The 20,654-nt window shown below is 48.0% G+C and overlaps 2 protein-coding genes across 4 annotated transcripts in view; both read right to left on the bottom strand.

The window, feature by feature from the left end:
- Positions 1–973: 973 nt before the first annotated feature.
- On the bottom strand, positions 974–10,231 carry LOC126502445 (phenazine biosynthesis-like domain-containing protein 1). Of its 3 annotated transcripts, none has more exons than XM_050143422.1 (10): positions 10,109–10,210; positions 9,826–9,965; positions 7,653–7,752; positions 6,901–6,999; positions 5,963–6,072; positions 5,811–5,840; positions 3,571–3,659; positions 3,012–3,190; positions 2,152–2,214; positions 974–1,178 (listed from the first exon to the last, which is right to left on the bottom strand). In XM_050143422.1, exons 2-10 carry the CDS (start codon positions 9,907–9,909, stop codon positions 1,066–1,068), a joined length of 867 nt encoding a protein of 288 aa, XP_049999379.1. In that variant the 5' UTR covers positions 9,910–9,965; positions 10,109–10,210; the 3' UTR covers positions 974–1,065. The 3 variants fall into 3 exon arrangements, with proteins under 3 accessions (XP_049999379.1, XP_049999386.1, XP_049999392.1); XM_050143429.1 differs by lacking the exon at positions 10,109–10,210 and adding an exon at positions 7,845–7,931 and having other exon boundaries at positions 9,826–9,962; XM_050143435.1 differs by lacking the exons at positions 974–1,178; positions 2,152–2,214; positions 3,012–3,190; positions 3,571–3,659 and adding an exon at positions 5,126–5,629 and having other exon boundaries at positions 10,109–10,231.
- Positions 10,232–13,124: 2,893 nt separating this feature from the next.
- Positions 13,125–20,654, bottom strand: part of LOC126502457 (phenazine biosynthesis-like domain-containing protein 2) — a 28,888-nt gene continuing 21,358 nt past the window's right edge. The window contains exons 5-10 of the mRNA XM_050143442.1: positions 18,850–18,959; positions 18,698–18,727; positions 17,833–17,921; positions 17,352–17,530; positions 15,121–15,183; positions 13,125–14,285 (exon numbers count right to left, since the gene is read on the bottom strand). Of these exons, the coding sequence (XP_049999399.1) occupies positions 14,173–14,285; positions 15,121–15,183; positions 17,352–17,530; positions 17,833–17,921; positions 18,698–18,727; positions 18,850–18,959 (584 nt within the window). The 3' untranslated portion in view covers positions 13,125–14,172. The remainder of the gene's footprint in view (positions 14,286–15,120; positions 15,184–17,351; positions 17,531–17,832; positions 17,922–18,697; positions 18,728–18,849; positions 18,960–20,654) is intronic.

A 20,654-nucleotide genomic window follows, 5' to 3' on the forward strand; every position in this document is an offset into this window, starting at 1 on the left:
CTAACAGTTCTCGGTCTCCCCGCGTTTCCTTTCCTAGCATGGTTACATCGTGAGATGGTACTCTGAGCCAACCAACTGCAATCTTCAGGAGGTCAGCTGTGCCCACTTGCAAAGGCTCATCCCAGCTGGGCCAGTGAATTGTTCCCTCCCCTCCCAGCAGGGCTGGGGAGGTCACATGACCCTCACCTGAGGATCTGGCCACTCCCTCCCACCTGTGATAAGCAATGCTCTAGCACGTGGCCCCAGTAAGGGGCTGAGAGGTACAGGCCAGCAACGACTGAGGCCCGGAGGATTCCATCTCTGCCGCTACAGGACAGTCATCGTCATCGCCCGACAAAGCTTTTTCCGGGGTCACATTTCAGGAGGCCACACCCACACTCTGTAAGTAACCCCTCGCTTGTGCTCTGGAAGTAATGCCAATAGCTCACTGGTGCCCTGGGAGAATTGATGGAGTTGTACCTCAGTTTATCTTTGGAAACTTAGGGAATGAGGAGGAAATGTTTATGTGGACCACAGGGAAAGGATTTTAGCAACACTGCTTTTCCACTGAGCTATTAACTCTTCTGAATTCTTCTGAATGTCTATGAGATACTCTGTTAGGTACCTGTGCCTAAATTTAAATGGCCTCACCTAGCTCCTTATCACAGGATGGCTTTTCTTTTTCTTTTTCTGGTTTTTCGAGAGAGGGTTTCTCTGTGTGTGGCTCTGGCTGTCCTGCCTCTGCCTCCCAAATGCTGGGATTAAAGGCGTGTGCCGCCACCACCTGACTGGACCTCTCTTTGATTGGCAGTCATGATCAAAAGAAGTGGCAGCATCGCTGCCTGCTGGGGGTTCCTGAAGATGCACACAGGCAGAGCCCTTCATCAGCTAAGGAGCCTGGAGATGCTGTCCTGCCTCTATCAAATGGCTTCCCTTTCTGTTCTCCACTGTCGAGGGCACTGGTCATTGGACTGGCTGAAGCCAGCTCTGGGCATTTGTTGTTGGTTTGCTTTGGTTTTATTGGTAGTGAGAAAACACTTGTGTTTAGCCATGGCCACAGCCCAGCATAAGTGCATATAAGTGTCTCTAGACCGTCAGCGTGCCCTCTAAGACAACAGCAGCGCCACCCTTCAGGTCAACTCGTCCATCAGGTCGCAGGGAAATATCCAGTTCTCCTCCTCGGCGGGAACACTGAAAGGCTTAAAGAGAACACAGAGTGGTCCAATTAAGAATGTTTCCCGGTGATTATAACACACTGAAGGATTTATTGTTACAAACGTGGAACTCCTCCCAGGCCAGTTTCCAGAATAAATTCCTTCACGTGTCCATAGTGCCTCCCACCATTCTCCTGCAGACACAGGCACATGTGCAACTGATGTGCGCACGCTACCCAGTCCTTTCCTTCCTGGGCCTTTTAGTGAGCCCACCTCAGCTCTGAATTAAACAGAGGGAGTTTGTTTTCTCATAACATATTAAAGCAATCGTATGTGCCAGGCCCACAAAAGGCATGACCTCAGATTTCTAGGAGCTCAGGAAGACATTATACTCACCCGGGATAGAGAAAAGGGATCGTCGATCTCAGGAGTTACTTAGCAAGCTAATTACACGCATCAAGCGTGCTTACTGTATTAGAAATACCTGTGTTTGGGGACGCAGGGCTGGAGAGGGCTGGGAGTGGAGGGGCCGCTGAAGGGAAGATGATTCAGGAATATTTCACGTGAGGAATAATATAAGATCTGCCTTTCATTTATTTGTTTGTTTATTTATTTATTGAGACAGGGTTTTCCTGTGTAACCCTGGCTGTCCAGGAACTAACTCCACAGGCCAAGCTGGTCTCAAAGTCAGATATCCGACTGTCTCTGCCTCTGGGATTAAAGGCGTGCACCACCACCAACCAGTTCAGCTCTTATTACATTTTTAAGGAGCTAGTGCACGTGAGAATAGATAGTGGCCAAAATGAGGCCAATGAGGAATTTGCGCTGGGCATAGTATTATGCAATCCCAGCCCTTAGGGGGTCTGTGCAAACTGGAGGCCAGCCTGGTCTACATAGCAAGACCCTGTCCCAAATAGTTAAGGGATGGGACTATGACTCTACGGTCGAGTATTTGCAAAGCCCTGAGTTTAACACCCAGGCACCCAACGAGGAGGAGAGAGGGAAGCGACCGTCCTACCTCGCATCTCTCTCTTCCCAAGCTGCTGGGACCAGTAACTGCTCAGAACGGTGTGCGCAGCTCCTGAAAAGTAAGATGCTATGAGAACAGGCAAAGAAAATGGAAGCGTGTGTCCCCATTGTGTTAAGTGATAAATCACCTAGCCAGTTTGACTAAACCTTAGATGATCTAATTCTAAACTCAACCGGGCCGGGCCACAGCAGAGTATGCAGTAAGGATAGGAAGACAGGGTTTAGGAATCAGCTTTCCCAACTTGTCTACCATCTATGTCTTACTGTTTCTGAAGGATTAGACTCTGGGGATTTGCTTGCTTGTTTCTAGACACAGGTTCCATGGAGCTTGAGCTGGCTGGAACTCTCTATGTAGCTGAGGCTGCTCTTGAACTTCTGCTCCTTCTGCCTCTGCTTCCCAAGGGCTGGGATTACAGGTGTGTACTACATACCTGGCTTTGGTCTTTCATTTGGCTCTACCACTCCTTGTCAGTTCTTTCTCCTGGAGCTGGAGTTAGAGGCAGTGGGGAGCCACCTAACATGAACTCTGGGAATTGAACTCGGGTTCTCTGTGAGAGCAGCATCTGCTCTTAACAACTCAGTCACCTCTCTGGGAGCATTGTCAGCTCTCGATAGGAAATTCAAGACCTTCGTATACATCTTTCTATAATTTTCAGGGAACATAGCGTCTTCCTTCTACAGCACATACGGTAGCAAAGGAAGCCAGACACAGGGTCAGCCTTGTAGGCCGTGTGCGACAGAAAGAGCGTTCCTTTCACCAGGGTTTGCCGTTGTTCAGTGTGGTGGGCAAGCTTTCAATAGACCAAGATTAGCTCCTTAGTCAGTTGTGTGATTGTAAGTGAAGAGTACCTGTTACTGGGTCTTCAGGCAAACCAATCCACGGTGCAAAGTACCGGGAGTAGAAGTCATAGTGGGGTGTCTGCCCCCCAGGCTCTCCCCTGAGAGTGAGAATGAGTCCTTTCACCTTCCCTGTCTTTTCCATTCGAGGCAGAGGTTCTGTGTTCACCCTCAGGGTCTCCAGAAAGGACCTTGAGCACAAACAGAACGGGTTCGGAATAAGTATTTTCAGATCACCCCTTCACAGAATAGAAAGAGGTTGAGCGGTGCCCAGATGGCTCAGCAGAGGGAAGGGAGAGCCTGCCTTTGACATCGACCTATGGAAAAGAAAGTGGTTGGACCGGGCATGATGGTAGAGGCCTGTAATCTCTCTCTGGTGGCAGAGGCAGGTGGATCTCTGTGAGTTTAAGGTCAGTCTGGTCTACAGAGCAATTTCCAGGACAACCAGAGCTATATAGGGAGACCCTGTCTCAAAAGAAAGGTCAGTCATGTACTGGAGACAACACAGCCTGACTGAAGCAGAGCTGGGAATCTGGGTGCTGGCATGTGAGTGGTTAAACGCGGCATTTACCTGTCGTAAGAATCGCTGAGCCGGAGCAGGAGTTTTCGAGTATCTGGAGAGTACCGGATATCCTGGACCACGGTGTCACCTATGGCTGTCTGTGGAACAGATCGAGCATGCCTTAGAGGGCCAGCAAGATGGTTTGATGAGTAAAGGTGCTCGCTGCCAGGCTTCATAACCTGACTTCAGTCACCCAGACTCAAATGGCAGGAGAGAACACACTCCTTCAAGCCGTCCCCAGATCTCCAATCTCGTGCCTAGCAGGCATGGAGCCATGGCACCGCACAAACCATGCAAAGCGATGAGAGGTTCATGATCAAGCCGGAGAGAGCTCAGTGGGCAAAGTGCCTGCTTTGCAATCATGAGTACCCGAGTACGAGCCCCACAATCTGTGTTTTTGTTTTTCAAGACAGGGCTCACATCCTATAGACCCACAGGCCTTCTTGCAGGATGGAGCTCATGTCTCACACTGTGCACCGTGTTAAGTGCCCATGGCTGGGAAGGTCCCCCTAAGAGGGGACCTACTACTGTGGTTTTGGTAAATGGCCACGAGTCACACAACCTTCTGAGTACTTGTGTTTATATCTATAGGTTAGCGTTGTGCTTTTCTCAGCCTTTGTCAGAGGAGCTTAGGTTCACAGTAAGTAGTGCTTAATGCAGGGACTCGTTCACCGGTCCAAAGCTGATGGTCAGTGGCTTTTGAGGTCCTAACTGGGACATCTATTATTATCTGCTCTGAAGGTTCAGAGAGCACAATGAGGGGGGAGGTGGGAAGAGTGTTGCCAATGTGTGTGTGTGTGTGTGTGTGTGTGTGTATGTGTGTGTCTAGACATGATATGGCCACTGTACTCGTGGGCTCATGAAATCACAGCAGCTATGGCTATCAGCACAACATCAGACTGCTCAACATTTCATCATGGATGAGGGAGGAGCTCATGAGGTCCACAGCCTCCCTGACTGACTATTGGCAGATAACAGCAACTGAAGAAGGGGTGTCATTTTGTCAGTGGTCATACCCACTGCCCAGATTCCAGTAAATAACACCCACTACGACCCAGTGCTCACATAAGGAACTCTTTTTAAACTCATTGGGAAACACACACACAGAGATACACACACAGACACAGACACATATAGACACACACAGAGACACACCCACATACACAGACACATATAGACACACACAGAGACACACCCACATACACAGACACATACACAGATAGACACACACACACACACAGGGACACACACAGGTGTGAGAGGTAGGGAAATGGTTGGGAAGAAATGTTTCAGTGGGAGAAGGAGGAGGGTTAGGGGAAATAAAAAAGACTAAATTTGCTGTACACAGGTATGAACTTGTAAAGGATTTTTAGAAGAAGAAAATTCTCATCTCTCCTACTTGAACTTGGATGGGCACAGTCACCCCAGGTGGCAATAAACAGAAATTCAACCTTTCATTGTTCGAGGGGGCTGAGGATGCCTGATACCATCTTCACTGCCTCCTTCAGTTCTCTCTCTCTCTCTCCCCTCTCCCCTCTCCCCTCTCCCCAAACACTCTTTCTTACTCCTGCCCCTCTATGGAGGTCTTATTGCTCACAGTTAAATGAGTTGGATATGATGGCATGAACATGTAATCCCAGCCAGCACTTGATAGGCAAGAGAATTGCAAGTTCAAGGCTAGCCTGGGCTACACAGTCATTACAATTCAATGGAAGTGATCAGTCTTACCAAATAAACACAATACTAACATTCTAATCTGAAATCACCTAGGCTTCCACTGCAATGACTCCAACTGGCAGGCGACCCAATTTGGGATCCCATTATGTTGGAACACAGTCCACGAATGGAGCCGTGTGAGGGGAATTCTGAGTGCTTGTGTGAATACTCCAAGAAAACAAGACAAGAGTCTTGAGACCTCAGTTTCTTCAAAAACACAGAATTGCCAGGCAGTGGTGGTACATACCTTTAATCCTAGCAGTAGGGAGGCAGACTGGCGGATCTCTGGTTTGAGGCCAGCCTTGTCTACAGAGCGAGTTCCAGGACAGGCTCCAAAGTTACACAGAGAAGCCTATCTCAAAAACCAAACCAAAACAAAAGTTGGCTATTGCCTGAGACTTTAGTCCATCTCATTTTTAGGCCCTGCTCTCCCAGGCTCACACCGCCAATTAGAGCAGTAAGTGACATCACACCAGAGCTTTCCAACACAAACGACCACATCACAGGGCTCTCACTGGAGACTTTCCACCAACCTTTATCAAGTCTTCCACCTCATGGAAGTCCTAGAAGAGGAAAAGAGACGCGGTCATTGCCGTCATTGCTCAACAGGAGAGCCGCGGCTCACCGCAGTTTGTGGATACAGTTGTATGTGTTAAGATGAGAGGTAAACACAGAAAGAGCTGACCTGGGGGAAGGCTGGGTAGAGAGGAAAGTCCAAGACAATCCCGTCCTCTGCTCTTCTGGCCTTTAGCTCCCCGCTCATAGTGGTGAAGGTGAGAGTGCTGTTTGTGTTCTCTGGACAGAGGAGGAAGCAAGAATCAGGAAAATAAGCTCGGTACAGGGGACTTCCCTAACCCCAGTGCTAGGGACTGAGTCTAGCACCACACAGATTCAGGGCAAGTGACCTAACACCGAGCTATAGTATCAGCCTATTTTTAAATGTTTTTTTTTTAAATATTTATTTATTTATTTATTATGTATACAATATTCTGTCTGTGTGTATTTCTGTAGGCCAGAAGAGGGCACCAGACCTCATTACAGATGGTTGTGAGCCACCATGTGGTTGCTGGGAATTGAACTCAGGACCTTTGGGAGGGCAGGCAATGCTCTTAACCACTGAGCCATCTCTCCAGCCCTTTTTTTTTTTTAAAAAAAGATTTTCTATTTTGTTTTTCAAGGCAAGACCTTAACTATGGAACCCCCATGAGCCTGGGACTTCCTACATATGCCAGGCTGGTTTTGAACTCACAAAGAGCCACCTGCTCCCACCTCTAGAGTGCTGGTGGTGCATACGTGGGATCCTAGCACTGGAATATGGAGACAGGAAGATCAAGAGCACAGGATCCTCCATAGTTACATAGAGAACCCAGGGCAAGCCTGGAATACATAAATAACTATCTCAAAAATATATATACATATGGGAGCCTGCTGTGGGGACACATACTTTATGTGTCCCCACAGCAGCACTGGGAAGTAGAGGCAAGAGGATCTCTGTTTGTGACCAGCCTGGTCTACAGAGTGAGTTCCAAGACAGTCAGGACTACCTAGCTCAGGGGAAAAAAGCCAGAACCAACATATATACATGCATACATACAAGCATACATAAAATAAAATTCACATTACTTATCTTGTGAAACAGCACAGCCGCAGAGGCCAGGGTGGCATGACCACACAGAGGAACCTCACTCTCTGGTGTAAACCACCTCAGTCCAAAGTGGGAACCTTCAGAGGAGGGAGAGCCAAAGAGACACAAGTTAACCCACAGAAGCAAGTCTTAAGCTTCCGGCATCTTCTAAGTCTCTCACTGGTGTGGTTAACAGCAAACCGTTGGCAAAGGACAAACGCGGACTGGACAGACATCCACAGGCTCCCCGCGGCTAGGTTTGGAGCCGAGACAGTAGATTCTCCAACACCCTCTTAGTCCATTCGGGGTGCTATAGCAGAACTCCACGTGATGGGTGACTCTTTGAGGAAATATCTGTAATAGCCCCATGGCTTGGAGGTTGAAGGTCTAGGGGCTGCCACCTACTGAGTGTCCTGTTACCGCATCGACACACGAGGGCGCCAAACACCCGTGTACCAGAAGCCCACTCCTGAGATACCAACCCGCCCTCACAAAGATGCCATTGTTCCACTGTCTCCCATCAGGACCCACCTACCAATATGCTACCCCGGGGACCCATTTTTTCCAATATATGACCTCAGGAAACCTTACATTATAAACTGAGACTGAACTTCAACACAGCTTCTCCTAGATGAGCTAAAACCCACACTAGCTATCTGCCAGCAGATAACATATAAACATCTCCTTAAACCTCCCTCCCGAGACTCGGCTTCCATGGCCGCCCAGGAACCTACGAAAAGTGTCCATTTACTTTGTGTGAAGTTGTCGCTTGGTTGCAGTTTCCTGACGAAAGCCGTTTCGGAGAGGTTCATTTCCCTTGCGATCTGTTGATGGGCGTCTTCAGCCAGAGCCTTAATTAGGAACAACAGGTTATGGAGACTCTGGAAGCACAACTCAGACTTCCTTGCTCGACCAACTACCATTAGTTAACAGGGCAGTTTACCCCTTGACTTATGAACTTCTAGTTACATCCGAGGATTGGGAGGCATGTTTGTGCAGACAGTTTTTCAGATACCCTGGCGTCCAGCTCCTATGGAGAATCACAAGTGAGTGTGGGGCCAGGCTCCTCGGTGCAGGGAATCAACCCCAGGGTTTCCTACGTGCTGGGCAAGCAGCTCTATCACTGCGCTGTGGCCATTTCTAATCAATTGACTGATTAATTGCTTTTTCTTTGTAGACAAGTTCTAAGATGCCCGGGGGGGGGGGGGGTCTTCAATTTGTCATTCTTCTACCTCAGCCTCTTGAGAAGCTAGGATTGGGGGTACTGCACATCCAGGCCTGGTTTGCTTTATGCTTTTCTTGAGACAGGGTCTTATTAGAGGGCCCAAGCTGTCCTGCGACTCACTGCGTAGCCCAGGTTATCGCCATACACGTAAACTCAAATCCTCTTCCTCAGTCTCCTAAGTGAAGAGATTTTTAGGTATGTGTCACTGCCTACTGTTTTTCCTCTAAATTTACATTTTTATTCTTATTTATTTTTTTAAGATTTATTTATTATGTATACAGCATTTTGCCTGCTTGTATGCCTGCACACCAGAAGAGGGCACCAGATATAGTTCTTCTTTTTGTTTGTTTGTTTCCAGACAAGAGTTTCTCTGTGTAACAGTCCTAACTGTCCTGGAACTAGCCCTTGTAGACTAGGCTGGCCTCCAACTCACAGAGATCCTCCTACCTCTGCCTCCCAAGTGCTGAGATTAAAGGCATGTGCCCCCAATGCCTGACAAAAGCCTATAAATTTCTAATATAAATTCAACTAGTTCATTTATCTGGGGAGGCACGTGTCTGTCACAGCACACTTGTGAGGTCAGAGGTCCACGTGCCGGGGGAGGTTTCTGCTTCCACATTGGGACTCCCAGGGATTGAACTCTGGTCTTTGGGCTTGGTGCCAAGGAACTATACCTGCTGAGCCACCGCTCTCATGCAAAAGAACTATTTATACGATGAAGATTTTTGGCAACCTAACTTTTCTAGGTACTGGAGATCAATTCCTTCTAGTTTCTACTGAATTTATTGCAAGTGCCTTATTTTCTTGATCCTAAACAGATTTTTAAAAATCTTTTGATGATTATTTTAAGAGAGAGAGTATGTGTGTGTGTGTGTCTGTCTGTCTGTCTGCCTGCCAGTACACTTGAGTGTAAAGCCTTTGGAGGTCAAGAGAGAGAGACTGAATCTGCCTGTGTCTGGATTTGTACACACGAGTGCCGAGCTCCTGGGGTCGGAAGAGTATCACATCCCCTGGACAATAGTAAGTGTGGTATAGGAAACGGTAAAGGCAGGCGTGGTGGTACACACCTGTAACTGCTCAGCATGGAAGAGGCTAAGCCAGATGGAGTTTGAGGATTGCTTGGGCTACATAGGGAATTTAAGGTCAGCTAGGGTTGGAAAATCAAGATCTTGCCTCAAAGGTCTCTCCCAACCTCCATGAGAAAGAGTCCCTAGAATCAGATACTAATGTACTTTCAGCCATATTTAGTATAAAACTAAACTTTGATGGCTATCCAGAAGCCTGCCTGCTACTTTTTATATTTATTTGCATACCTATTTATTTTTGATTTTGTAAGATGGGTCGGTTTCTTCATGTGGCCCCAGCTGGTCTAGGACCTCCTCTATAACCCAGAGTAACCTCACACTGCTGACCCTCCTGCCTGATCCCTAGGAACATCAGCATTACAGGCATGAGCCCCAGTCCCTGCTGCTGCCTCTTTAATGGGCTCCAGTTGCCCTACGTGGGAATCTCTGTGCTTCTGACTGGGTCTAGGTGCAGCCATTCCTGTCATAACCTGCAGACATGACCATCAGCAATATGACAAAGATCACAAGCCAAAGTGGCAAGCACTCAGGGTGGCCTCACTTCTTTTCCAGAAGTCACGGGCTCTACACACATCTAGAATTTCAGGCCTAGCCCTTGAGAAGTGAGTACTTACATTTTCCAGGAGGCAGACGGCAGCAGGATTGCCCCGGAAAGCTGTTGCCGTGAACGCGTCTGCTATGAAAATCGGGAGCTTCATTTTCCTCCCCGTTCTGTCTGCGAGGTTGCTGCCTTGCTGGGAGCCTGCCTCACTTCCTGTTGTTAAGAAAAAGAAAAGAAAAAAAAAAAGAGTCAAAAAGTTAATGTTTCACTGGTACACACAAGCACACAGTTAATGGGTCCCAGATACAAAGTCAATTATTCAACATAATTCCCCTTGAAGACAGCAATCCTCTAACTTTTTCAGTCTTTGCACTGAATCCCCGTTGTAGAGTCTCTCAGGGTTGGGCAAGTGAGCACTTAGTGTGCGTAGGGCTGTGGCCTCCATCCCAGTTTTGAAGGCGAAAAGGCTTCAGATCCAGCTCAGCTGCTAGTGTTGGCTTAGCATGCACAAAGCCCTGGATCGAAACCAAGTGGCCTGAAACAGGACGTGGTGGCACACATCTGTGATCCTAGCACATGGAAACAGGCAGGAGGACGAGAAAGGTTCAGAGCCATCCTCAGCTACACAGGGAGTTCCAGGTCAACCTGGGATAAGTGAGACCCTATCTCAAAACAATAACAAAATTCACCAACTTACATAGTCTATGAAAGTTTACTGCCCTTGTCTGATAGGTAAAATGTAAACATTGGGTTGTTTGTTGGTTTGTTTGTTTGGGGATGGTTGCTTTGTTTCATCCTTATTTTTAGAGACTGGGTTTCCCTGTGTAGCCCTGGCTGTCCTGGAACTCTATAGACCATGCTTGCCTTGAGCTCAGATATCTTCCTGCCTCTGCCTCCCGAATTCTGGGATTAAAGGTGTGTGCCATTACAGACTGGCAAACATTGGGTTTTCATCAGCAGGAAACAACATCAAGTCACCTCTTTAAAAAAAAAAAAAAAAAAAAAAAAAAAAAAACAGGGTCTAACTATGCATGTTTTTTTTATGACCTGGATCTTAAGGCTGGCTTTGAATTCAGAGATCCGCTTGCCTCTGCTTCCCTAGTTCTGGGAATAAGGTCCTATGCCGCCACACATAACTTCCCCCTTCTCCTTTTGAATTTACTTAGCTGCTAAAAGGGCATCTGGCACACAGCAAATATCTACTGGATGATTTAAGTGGTAACATGCTCAGCACACATCTGCCTGCACATTAGAGCCTGGAAGACAAAGAGGAGGACTTGTCAGTGTACCATGTTCCGGGATGTGTCTCCATCCGTAGCATCGTTGTTTTGCCTGGCACTTAAGCTTGTTTCTGTACCCTTTTGAAGATGTCATTGTAGATTGCCTTCACCCTATCAGATAGTGTAAGTCAGCATAGAAAGGAACAAAGCTCTTATAATGGCACGTGGTCCCCTTCTACATGGCTGGGATGGAGCCCAGGTCTCACTCATGACTGCTAATGGCTCTGCCACTCAGTTTGTTGGCCTGTTTCATGGAGTCAGGATCTCGTCGAGTTGTTCATGTTGGCCTTGAACTGTCTGTGCAGCCGGGGCAGGCCTTCCACTTGCAATTCTCTTGCCTCAGCGTCCTGAATAGTTGGGATTACAGGCTTGTGTCTCCAGACCTGGCAGCGGATTTTCATAGATTTAATATGGAAGTTTGTGAGCCAGACTCAGTTGCAATGCCAGGAGTCGGGAGACTGCAACAGGGGACTGCGTTAAGATCAGGGCCAAAATGGGATACCTCCCCCTCGACAAAAACAAAACAATACAAAAATTATGTTTGAGTGTTTGCTGATCTTCAGCCTCACTGGTTTCGTTCATCAACTCTCACTAAATGGTCCCCAGGAGAAAAAATACATGAACACCAGTAACCAGGAGCTACATCTGCATGTTTATGAAGTGTCAGTTACATAGTTTCTGAAATTACATGTTGGTGTGTGTGTGTATCTCTGTCTCTGTGCTTTTGTGTGTGTATGCGTGCATGCATGCGTGTATGTGTGTGTGTGTATGAAGGTTTAAACGCGGGCACTAAGGTATACTAAGCATACATTTTTTATAACACTTGCATGTCCCTTCCCTGGCCCCGAGGCCCTAATGTTTTTAAGAGATGAGAAGGGCTTAAGTGATCCCTCTGCCTCAGTTTCTCCATTAGCTGAGGCTACAGTGGCTTTGCTGTGCAGAGTTATAAAAGTTAATTCAGGGGATGTCGATTGCGTTGGGGTGGGTTACTCAGTCTAGGGGTTTGTAACCCACCCTGCAATCAGTTATTCCAGGGTCACGGAGGGGTGCTACCTGGAAGGGAATGAGCTAAGACAGAAGAAGGAGGCCAAGCAGATTTGTCAAAGCCTCCGTTTTATTAGGGACGGGTTACAGTTTATATATGGTAAGGAATGGGGGGCAGGGCACTGGATCTCGCTGCGTGGTCCCGGTCACGTAGCTTGGTCAGGTAGGCCAAGAGTCACAAGTTGCCACACCTAGTTCCCTGGATAGCTGGAATGTGAGGTGTGTTCCACTAACAGATAGCTCTCTATCAACAGCTTAATTGGGTGTGGGGCAGGTTTTCTCAATAGAACATAATTATGGGTGTGAGGTTCTCTGCAGACTCCCCAGGATGATGGTTCCTGTAATGATTGGGGGAAAATGGCTCCTGACAAGGGGACAGTGAGATGTCTCAACAACTGAACACCCTTGCTATAGAAGCTTGGACCAGGGTTCAACCCCACAAAGGTGGGAGGAGAGATTGACTCTCTGAGTTTTAGGTCCCCAGTAAGATCTGAGGATTTACATGCTGGACCTGGGGGGTGTGACCCCACAGTTTGTAGTGTTTGTCTGTCATGCAGAAGACTCTGCTTTCAAGCCCCACCATCACTTAAAACACTGGTAAATGGTAAACTGAGCTTGGGGGTGGGATGCTTAGAAACCCGGATTGGCCTGCGGATGGGTGTGTGAGCAGTTGTCTCTGCTCTGCTCTGTTTTGTGAGTTCATCTGACTATGCATCCCAGGCTGTTCTTCAAGTCACAATCCTCCTGCCTCAGCACAAGTGCTGGATTTGTAGATGTGCTCCACCAAACCACGCTAGCTTGCAGCTTTTGAAGTGGTTGAGAATTAATGTAGCGAATTCAGCTTCACAAAACACTTTGTTGAGACAGGGTTTCAGGTGGCCCAGGTTAGCTGATAATTGGCCCTGTTGAAGTTCGCCTTGAACTCCAGATCCTTTTTGCCTCTCCCTCCCACGTGCTTAAAACACCAGGTTTAAGATTATCTTGTCAACCTGAGGAGGAAATCCTACTCCAAAGTCACCCACGGGGAGTCATTACCACAGATTTCACCAAATTCAAAGTTAAGTTAAGTCACACTTTATTAAACAAGAAAAGTTTTTTTTTAAAGATTTATTTGTTATGTACATAGTGTTCTGCCTGCATGTATGCCTGCAGGCCAGAAGGGGGCACCAGATCTCATTACAGATGGTTGTCAATCAGCATCTGATTGCTGGGAATTGAACTCAGGACCTCTGGAAGAGTAGTCAGAGCTCTTAACTTCTGAGCTATCTCTCCAGCCCTAAGAGAAGACTTTGGTTACCATTCTCAAGACACAGAGGGACAAATGGCCAGAGGTCACACTGTTCTCAGTGTTTATTTGAGTCATCACATAATCTAATCAGACACTCACTGTTTGAAGTTCCTGGGTTTTGTCCTGAGAGGCACTGAGACACTAAGATTACTCTCCATCTTCCCATCCAAACTGTTTCCCTTTGCTGTCTTCACAGTCATGTGACTCCATATTCCCCACAGCCGTAGTATGGCCTCCCTGACAGTTCACAGGCTGTTCTCGTTAGTGTTCGATCTGCATTTCCACAGAGTTAATGTGTGTATTAGAAGGGTATGAGTCTGGGCACGAGAGCACATATCATCAATCCAGCACTCGAGAGGCAGAGGCAGGCAGATATCTGTCGGCCGGAGGGTAGCCTGGTCTACATAGAGAGCTTCTTCCCGACCAGGGCTGTACTGTAAGACTCTGTCTTTAAATTGAAAGTATATATATAGCTGTAAAATCTTCTATCGGGTACCCACGCCCAAATCTGAATTTCATCCCCATTCTTATCAATGGCTCTTTCATTTTGATTGGCAGCATCGCTGCCCGCTGTGGGTTCCTGAAGATGCACACAGGCAGAGCCCTTCATCAGTTAAGGAGTCTGGAGACGCTGTCTTGCCTCCATCAACTCTCTTTCCTTTCTCTTCTTCATGAGAGAGTCGAGGGCACTGGTCAGTGGGTTTGCTGAAGCCAGCTCTGGGCATTTGCTGTTGGTTTAGTTTTTGGTTTGTTTTGTAGTGTAGAGAAAACACTGTGTTTAGTGGTGGCCACAGCCCAGCATAAGTCTCTAGACCGTCAGCGTGCCCTCTAAGACAACAGCAGCGCCACCCTTCAGGTCAACTCGTCCATCAGGTCGCAGGGAAATGTCCAGTTCTCCTCCTCGGCGGGAACACTGAAAGGCTTAAAGAGAACACAGAGCGGAGCCAATTAAGAGTGTTTCCCTGTGATTAACACAGTGAAGGATTTATTGTTACAAACGTGGAACTCCTCCCAGGCCAGTTTCCAGAATAAATTTCTCAGGTTTTCATAGTGCCTCCCACCTCCACCCCATCCTCCTGCAGGCCCAGAGGCCCACAGGCCCACACTTAACTGATGTGCACACAGTGCCCAGCCCTTCCCTTCCTGGGCCTTGTCTGCTACTTCCTGCATGGCCCCAGCTATGTCCCACCTAAAGCGTCCTCCAGGAACGCTCAAGGATGTGCGAAGAGCTGGGGGTGGGGAAGGGTAGTTTAAGAAGTGTAGAGAGGGGGTCCTGCCCCACCTGAGAAGGATCCCCTCTCCTTTTCAGCTCAGAAAAGTCAAATGGAGTTTGTTTCCTTGTAAGTTAAAGCAACTGCAAGGCCAGGTGCCCAAGAGAGGTGCAGTCTCAGCCCTCCAGGAGAGCCACGCTTAGCAAGTCAGACAGAGAAACACCTGTTCTCCACATCAAGGTCATGGAGCCCGAGTTCTCCCCCCCAGGAGGAGCTCATGTTTGTGGACCACAGCCCTGCTCTGATGATGAGCTGACATAGCTCCCTTCAGCCGAGTTCCTGTTCCGTGAACCTGGGGGACTGGCCCTTCAGGCCCAGGGGCACACACCTGGCCCCCCTGAGTTACAGCAGGACCCTGTCTCAAAAAGCCAAGAGCTGGAGCTATGACTCCATGGTATCCCATTTGTCGAGCACCTGAAGGACCCGAGTTCAACACCCAAGCATCCAAAGATAAGGAGAGGAGGGGTAGGGAGAGCTAAGCCCACCTCGCATCTCTTTCTTCCCCAGCTCCTCAGACCAGTAGGGGCCAAGAATAGTGTGGGCAGACCCTGGAAAGAAATGACAAATGTGAGCACAGGAGCGACATTTCTCTAAATCTATCAACAGTCACAGCCACTCATCCAGTCTGACCGAACCTTAGCTCATCTGGTCCCCTGTCGAGGGGCCCCAGCAGAGCGTGGAGTGAGGGAAGGGGGAGGATACATGAGTAACTGCTTCCACGGCGCCTGCCAAATCTCTACTCTCTCTGAAGCTGCGCTCAACTGCAGGGTCATTCTCCATTTGCTTTCTTTTTTAAGACAGACTCATGTAGCCCAGGCTATCCAACATAGCTAAGGTTAGTCTTGAACTTCTTTTTTCCCTGCCCTAACCTCCCAAGTGCCACCGGTTTTTTCCCATGCGATTTCGTCTAGAATCTGATCAGAAATTACATATGAAAATGAAGAAGCACAATGTAAACAAAGTCTTCAGGGTTCTGTGGCTGACACCTGTAATCTCAGCTTTTGCAGGAAGAAACAGAAGGGTCATGAGTTCTAGGTCATCCTCAACTAGTTACAGGCCAAGCTAGGCCTAGATTCCCTTTCTCAGGGAGAAAAGAAAACGTCAAAGTAACTAAAAACCTTGAGGGACAAAGTGTAGTGGGGGAAAATCCCTCCCCAAAAAAAGTGTATTAAGAATTAAGGGATTCATACTAGTTTCCTTGTCCCAAGACCCCCAGTCCACTCCACCCCAGTAGCACATTCCTCCTGGTCCTAGGACCTTCACATTCTAGAAAAACTCTACACCCACAAAATGTACTGGGTGTCTGTTCCAGTTGTTTGTGCATGCCACCCGGGACCCTCTGCCCTGGGGAGAGGCTCATGGACCACACAGCCGCTAAGGGCACGTTCCTGAGTCTTCAGCTCTGCTTACATGCTGAGCTTCGAGTTGGTATGTTCTGTTCCTCACCGAGGTCTAACTGTAGGGTCCAGAGCGTCCTGACTCTTGGCATATGGAGCCTCTGCCCAGCCCCTCTCAGCCCTGAACCTGCTTCCCCTAGCAACGCCCTCTATCAGCCACCCCCACCTGAAGAGTACTATGTAGCCCTCCCTTGTCTCCGTGAAGCCAGGAAGCATAGGGAATAATTTAGCAACCTAGGACTCCACTTAGCCTGGGCTATGCACACACCTCTCCATGTACCTAGCAAGCTGTTAACAGATTCGAACCCTCTTGCCCCTCAGAGCTGCAACTGTATACCTGTTATAAACAATGGGAATACCCTCAATTAACTCCCCAGAGTGCCCTTGTTTCTATCCAAATACATCCTAGAACACAATCTGAGTTCTATGCCATAAGCAATGGGCCAATCCGCCTAGACTGTTTTGGGTACTTGTGCAATAAGGCAAACTGTCCTCAACATGAACTTTTTTTTTATTTTATGTGCCTGGTGTTTTGCCACTGGGGTCGGGTCCCCTAGAAATGGACTTATAGACAGTTGTGAGCTGCCATGTGGTTGCTGGGAATTGAACCCGGGTCCTCTGGAAGAGCAGTCAGTGCTCTTAACTGCTGAGCCACCTCTCCAGCCCCCTCAACGTCAAGTTTTAAGAAGAATCCCCTAATTACCCTCTCATGCCTATGCATCATTGTGTGTGTCTATGATTAAAATTAGATGCATTATTGCAAGCAATATGCCCAGAGAGGAAGGAGTACATAACCTGTATTTGCCAATCAAAAGAGACTCTCCCAAATTATGTTCTTAGTAACCAAACACCTCTTCTCTTGAACCCCATGAAAGAAGATGCCAGGGACTGGAGAGATGGCTCAGCAGTTCAGAGCACTGGGTGATCCCGTAGAGGACAGAGCTCAGTTCCCAGAACCTATACAGAACAGCTCACAATCATAGAACACTCCAACTGCCACGTCCCCCTCTGCTGGCCTCTGGGGAAACTGAACATTAATGAGCACAGGCAGAGAGACAGACAGACAGACAGACAGACAGACAGACAGACAGACAGACAGACGACACACACACACACACATACACGAACTCCAAACAATAGTTGAACCTCTCAGTAAGAGTTTGCTCGCATACCTCACTATCACTCTTGACAAAGTGTCCTCTCTGATCTCTCGTCTTGCTCTGAGCAAAACCTTTTCACTATTGTGCAACCTCTCTGGGCTTTTATTTCGATTTTTGAATAAGATGACTCTGGCCACGTGGAACATCCCGGAAGAGTACCTGTTACCGGGTCTTCAGCCACACCAACCCATGGTGCAAAGTACCGGGAGTAGAAGTCATAGTGGGGTGTCTGCCCCCCAGGCTCTCCTCTGAGAGTGAGAATGAGTCCTTTCACCTTCCCTGTCTTTTCCATTCGAGGCAGAGGTTCTGTGTTCACCCTCAGGGTCTCCAGAAAGGACCTTGAGCACAAACAGAACGGGTTCAGAATAAGTATTTTCAGATCACCCCTTCACAGAATAGAAAGAGGCTGAGCAGTGCCCAGATGGCTCAGTAGCACTCTGGAGGCAGAAGCAGGTGGATCTCTTTGATTTTGAAGACAGCCTGGTCTACAGAGTGATTTTCAGGACAGCCAGAGCTATATTAGGGAGACTGAAAATAAAATAGAAAAGAAAAGAAGAGGTAAATCATGCTTTGGGGATCACGTGGAAGCAGAGCTGGACACCTGGGTGCTGGCATGTGAATGGTTAAACACAGCATTTACCTGTCGTAAGAATCGCTGAGCCGGACCATGAGGTTTTTGGTGTCTGGAGAGTACCGGATATCCTGGACCAGGGTGTCCCCTATGGCTGCCTGTGAAGCAGATCACAACTCCTCAGGGACCAACGCTTACTACGTTGTTAGATGTTTGTCTAGATGCCAGAAGCTGGGTCTGTCCCCAGCACCGCATTAACTAAGCATGTTCCCATAAAACCAGGGTTCAGAGGCAGGAATGTCAAGAGTTCAGGGTCAGCCTCAGCCAGTCAGCAAATGTGAAGTCAGCCTGGGATCCTGAGGTTCTGTCTCAAAAGCAATAAAACAATATAGCTAGGCACACTCCTTTGACGCCAGCACATGGGAGACAGAGGCAGGAGCTAGAAAGCTCGAGGAATTCCAGGACTCAGGACAGGCTTGTGGTTAGGATTTGCTTTATCCTCAGCAAGCACACTGCCTTCATCGGGCTGGAAGTCAGCCCTTCTTGGTCCAAAGGGGCTGAGGACGCCTGTTATCCTCCTTACTACCTCCTTCAGGTCTTCTCTGTCTTCCCTACACACTCCATCTTACTCCTGCCCCTTGGTGGAGGTCATATTGCTCATAGTTAAATGAGTCAGCTGTGGTTGTATGACCTGCAATCCCAGTACCTGAGAGGCAAGAGAATTGCAAGTTCAAGGTTAGCCTGAGCTACCCAGTGAGGAATGATTATAACTCAATGAATGTTAGACACAATAATAACATCTGACCTGAAACCACCGCGGCTTCTACCACAGTGCGTACACAGGTAGAGGTTATTTTATGGGGTCATGTCACACCAGAGCTTTCAAACACAAACGACCACATCACAGGGCTCTCACTGGAGACTTTCCACCAACCTTTATCAAGTCTTCCACCTCATGGAAGTCCTAGAAGAGGAAAAGAGACGCGGTCATTGCCGTCATTGCTCAACAGGAGAGCCGCGGCTCACCGCAGTTTGTGGATACAGTTGTATGTGTTAAGATGAGAGGTAAACACAGAAAGAGCTGACCTGGGGGAAGGCTGGGTAGAGAGGAAAGTCCAAGACAATCCCGTCCTCTGCTCTTCTGGCCTTTAGCTCCCCGCTCATAGTGGTGAAGGTGAGAGTGCTGTTTGTGTTCTCTGGACAGAGGAGGAAGCAAGAATCAGGAAAATAAAAGTGATTGTGTTTTCTGGGTGGTTGTGGTGGAGGTGGTGTGTATATGTATGTGTGTGTGTCTGTAGACTGAACCCAGAGGGTCAAACATGAAAGTATCTCCCCCTAAGGTCTCTCCCCATTGCTCATTGGTTTTTTTTATTGTTGGGGTTTTTTTTTTTTGTTTTTTTTTGTTTGTTTTTTTTTTTTTTTTGTGATGGTTTTTCGCTAGGTTGTTTGGGCTGGCCTTGAGTTCCCTCTGGTAGCTTAGGAAGTCTGTGGAATTTTAATGTCTCTTCTCAGCCTCCTGATGAACAGGCCTGTTTCATCCCCCCTAAGCTCACCTTCATTCTTATCCCCTACTCATACAAACAAATTCATTTTATCATAATGATCAGGATTTGATGATTTGAAAGGAAAATGCCCCCAACACTTGGTCCTCAGCACGTGGTAGTGTTTTGAGGAGAGACAGAGTTTGAGAACTGGTCCACAGGTGAAAGGTCTCAGAAGGGGGTTTTCAACAGGGACCCTAAGACATATTGTCGGCAGTAAGGAGTTGATTAAAAGCATTATTAACACTATGGGCTGGCAACAAGATGGCAGAGGCCCTGCACAGAACTAAGGATCCAGCTTAGGAGACAGACAGCATGAGGGATTCTGAAGAGAGGAAATCAGCGCCCACATGGCAGAAGTGAGGGATCTCTTATGTCTTTCTGAGTATGGGGGTGACCTCTCAGCACAAGCCTAGGCTCTTGGAGTCCCAGGAAGGAGGCAGGGATGGGGGTGTAGATGTGTGGCCACCAGGACCAGCTTTGATATAAAATTACTCCCTTAGATAAGAGTTCCTGACACCAGGAAGTCTGTTACTTATGAAGTCACACTGTCTCAGTCAGGTGCTTGTCAGTGTCTGTGAGGGGAAAGGACTTCTGTAGGGTCTTGTGGCCCGAGCAATGGTTGGATTTTAACAGTACATCCTTGCAAAGGCCATGGCCTTTGAGGGCTGTAACTTGACCAGCATCTGGCCCAAGATTATTGCTTCCTCTCTGATCGCTCTAATCTTAGTGTTACTAGTGCAAGCTCTTAAAAATCATGGACTAAGCCACCATGATGGCCCTCAAACCCTCAAATGTGAGCCAAACCGAATTTCCCCTCCCTTAAGTGGCTTCTGTGACGTATTCTGTCACAGCAATGGGACATAGTGAGTACACTAGATTCTGTGGTGGAGAGGCCTTGGCTAACTCGCAACTTCATCTCCTGCCAGGCACACACAGGCTCCTCTAGAACCTACAGACAGACGCCACACAGCAGGAGTTCGGCTTGGGCTGCAGCCTCTAAGGATGCGTCTCTGCCTGATCTAGCTGAGTGCACAGGTTTCATCTTCTTCAGCTCAAGGTCCCTGTCTACCTTCTCAAACTGTGAGTCACAACCTCATATGAGGCCATGGAACTGAATGTGGACATTGCAAAGAGTGTACGGCTTCTGAACACGCAACAACCAGAAATTAATTCAGAACCTTCTGCGTAGTGAGCAGAAAGGGTTCTTCTGTCTGTGCTCACCCCTCGACAAAGGGTTAGCTGCTAGCCATGCTAATGGTTTGGGAAGAAGATAGTGGAGCATCTTTAACCCGACTGTTTAAATGGTTTGTGGTAGTGAAAACCTGTAATATCAATACTTGGGAGTGA

This window comes from Alexandromys fortis, unplaced genomic scaffold, assembly GCF_014885135.2.
Source record: "Alexandromys fortis isolate MF-2015 unplaced genomic scaffold, M_Fortis_MF-2015_v1.1 scaffold_9, whole genome shotgun sequence".
Lineage (NCBI taxonomy): Eukaryota > Metazoa > Chordata > Mammalia > Rodentia > Cricetidae > Alexandromys > Alexandromys fortis.

What these genes read in the sequence shown, in the direction of transcription:
- LOC126502445 (XM_050143422.1), bottom strand. Translation starts at nt 9,909, where the DNA reads ATGAAGCTCCCGATTTTCATAGCAGACGCGTTCACGGCAACAGCTTTC. An exon ending in AAGCGACAACTTCACACAAA is followed by an intron (nt 7,000 to 7,652) that starts GTAAATGGACAC and finishes CCTCCTCTGAAG; the next exon opens with GTTCCCACTTTGGACTGAGG. An exon ending in CTCAGCGATTCTTACGACAG is followed by an intron (nt 3,191 to 3,570) that starts GTAAATGCCGCG and finishes TTTGTGCTCAAG; the next exon opens with GTCCTTTCTGGAGACCCTGA.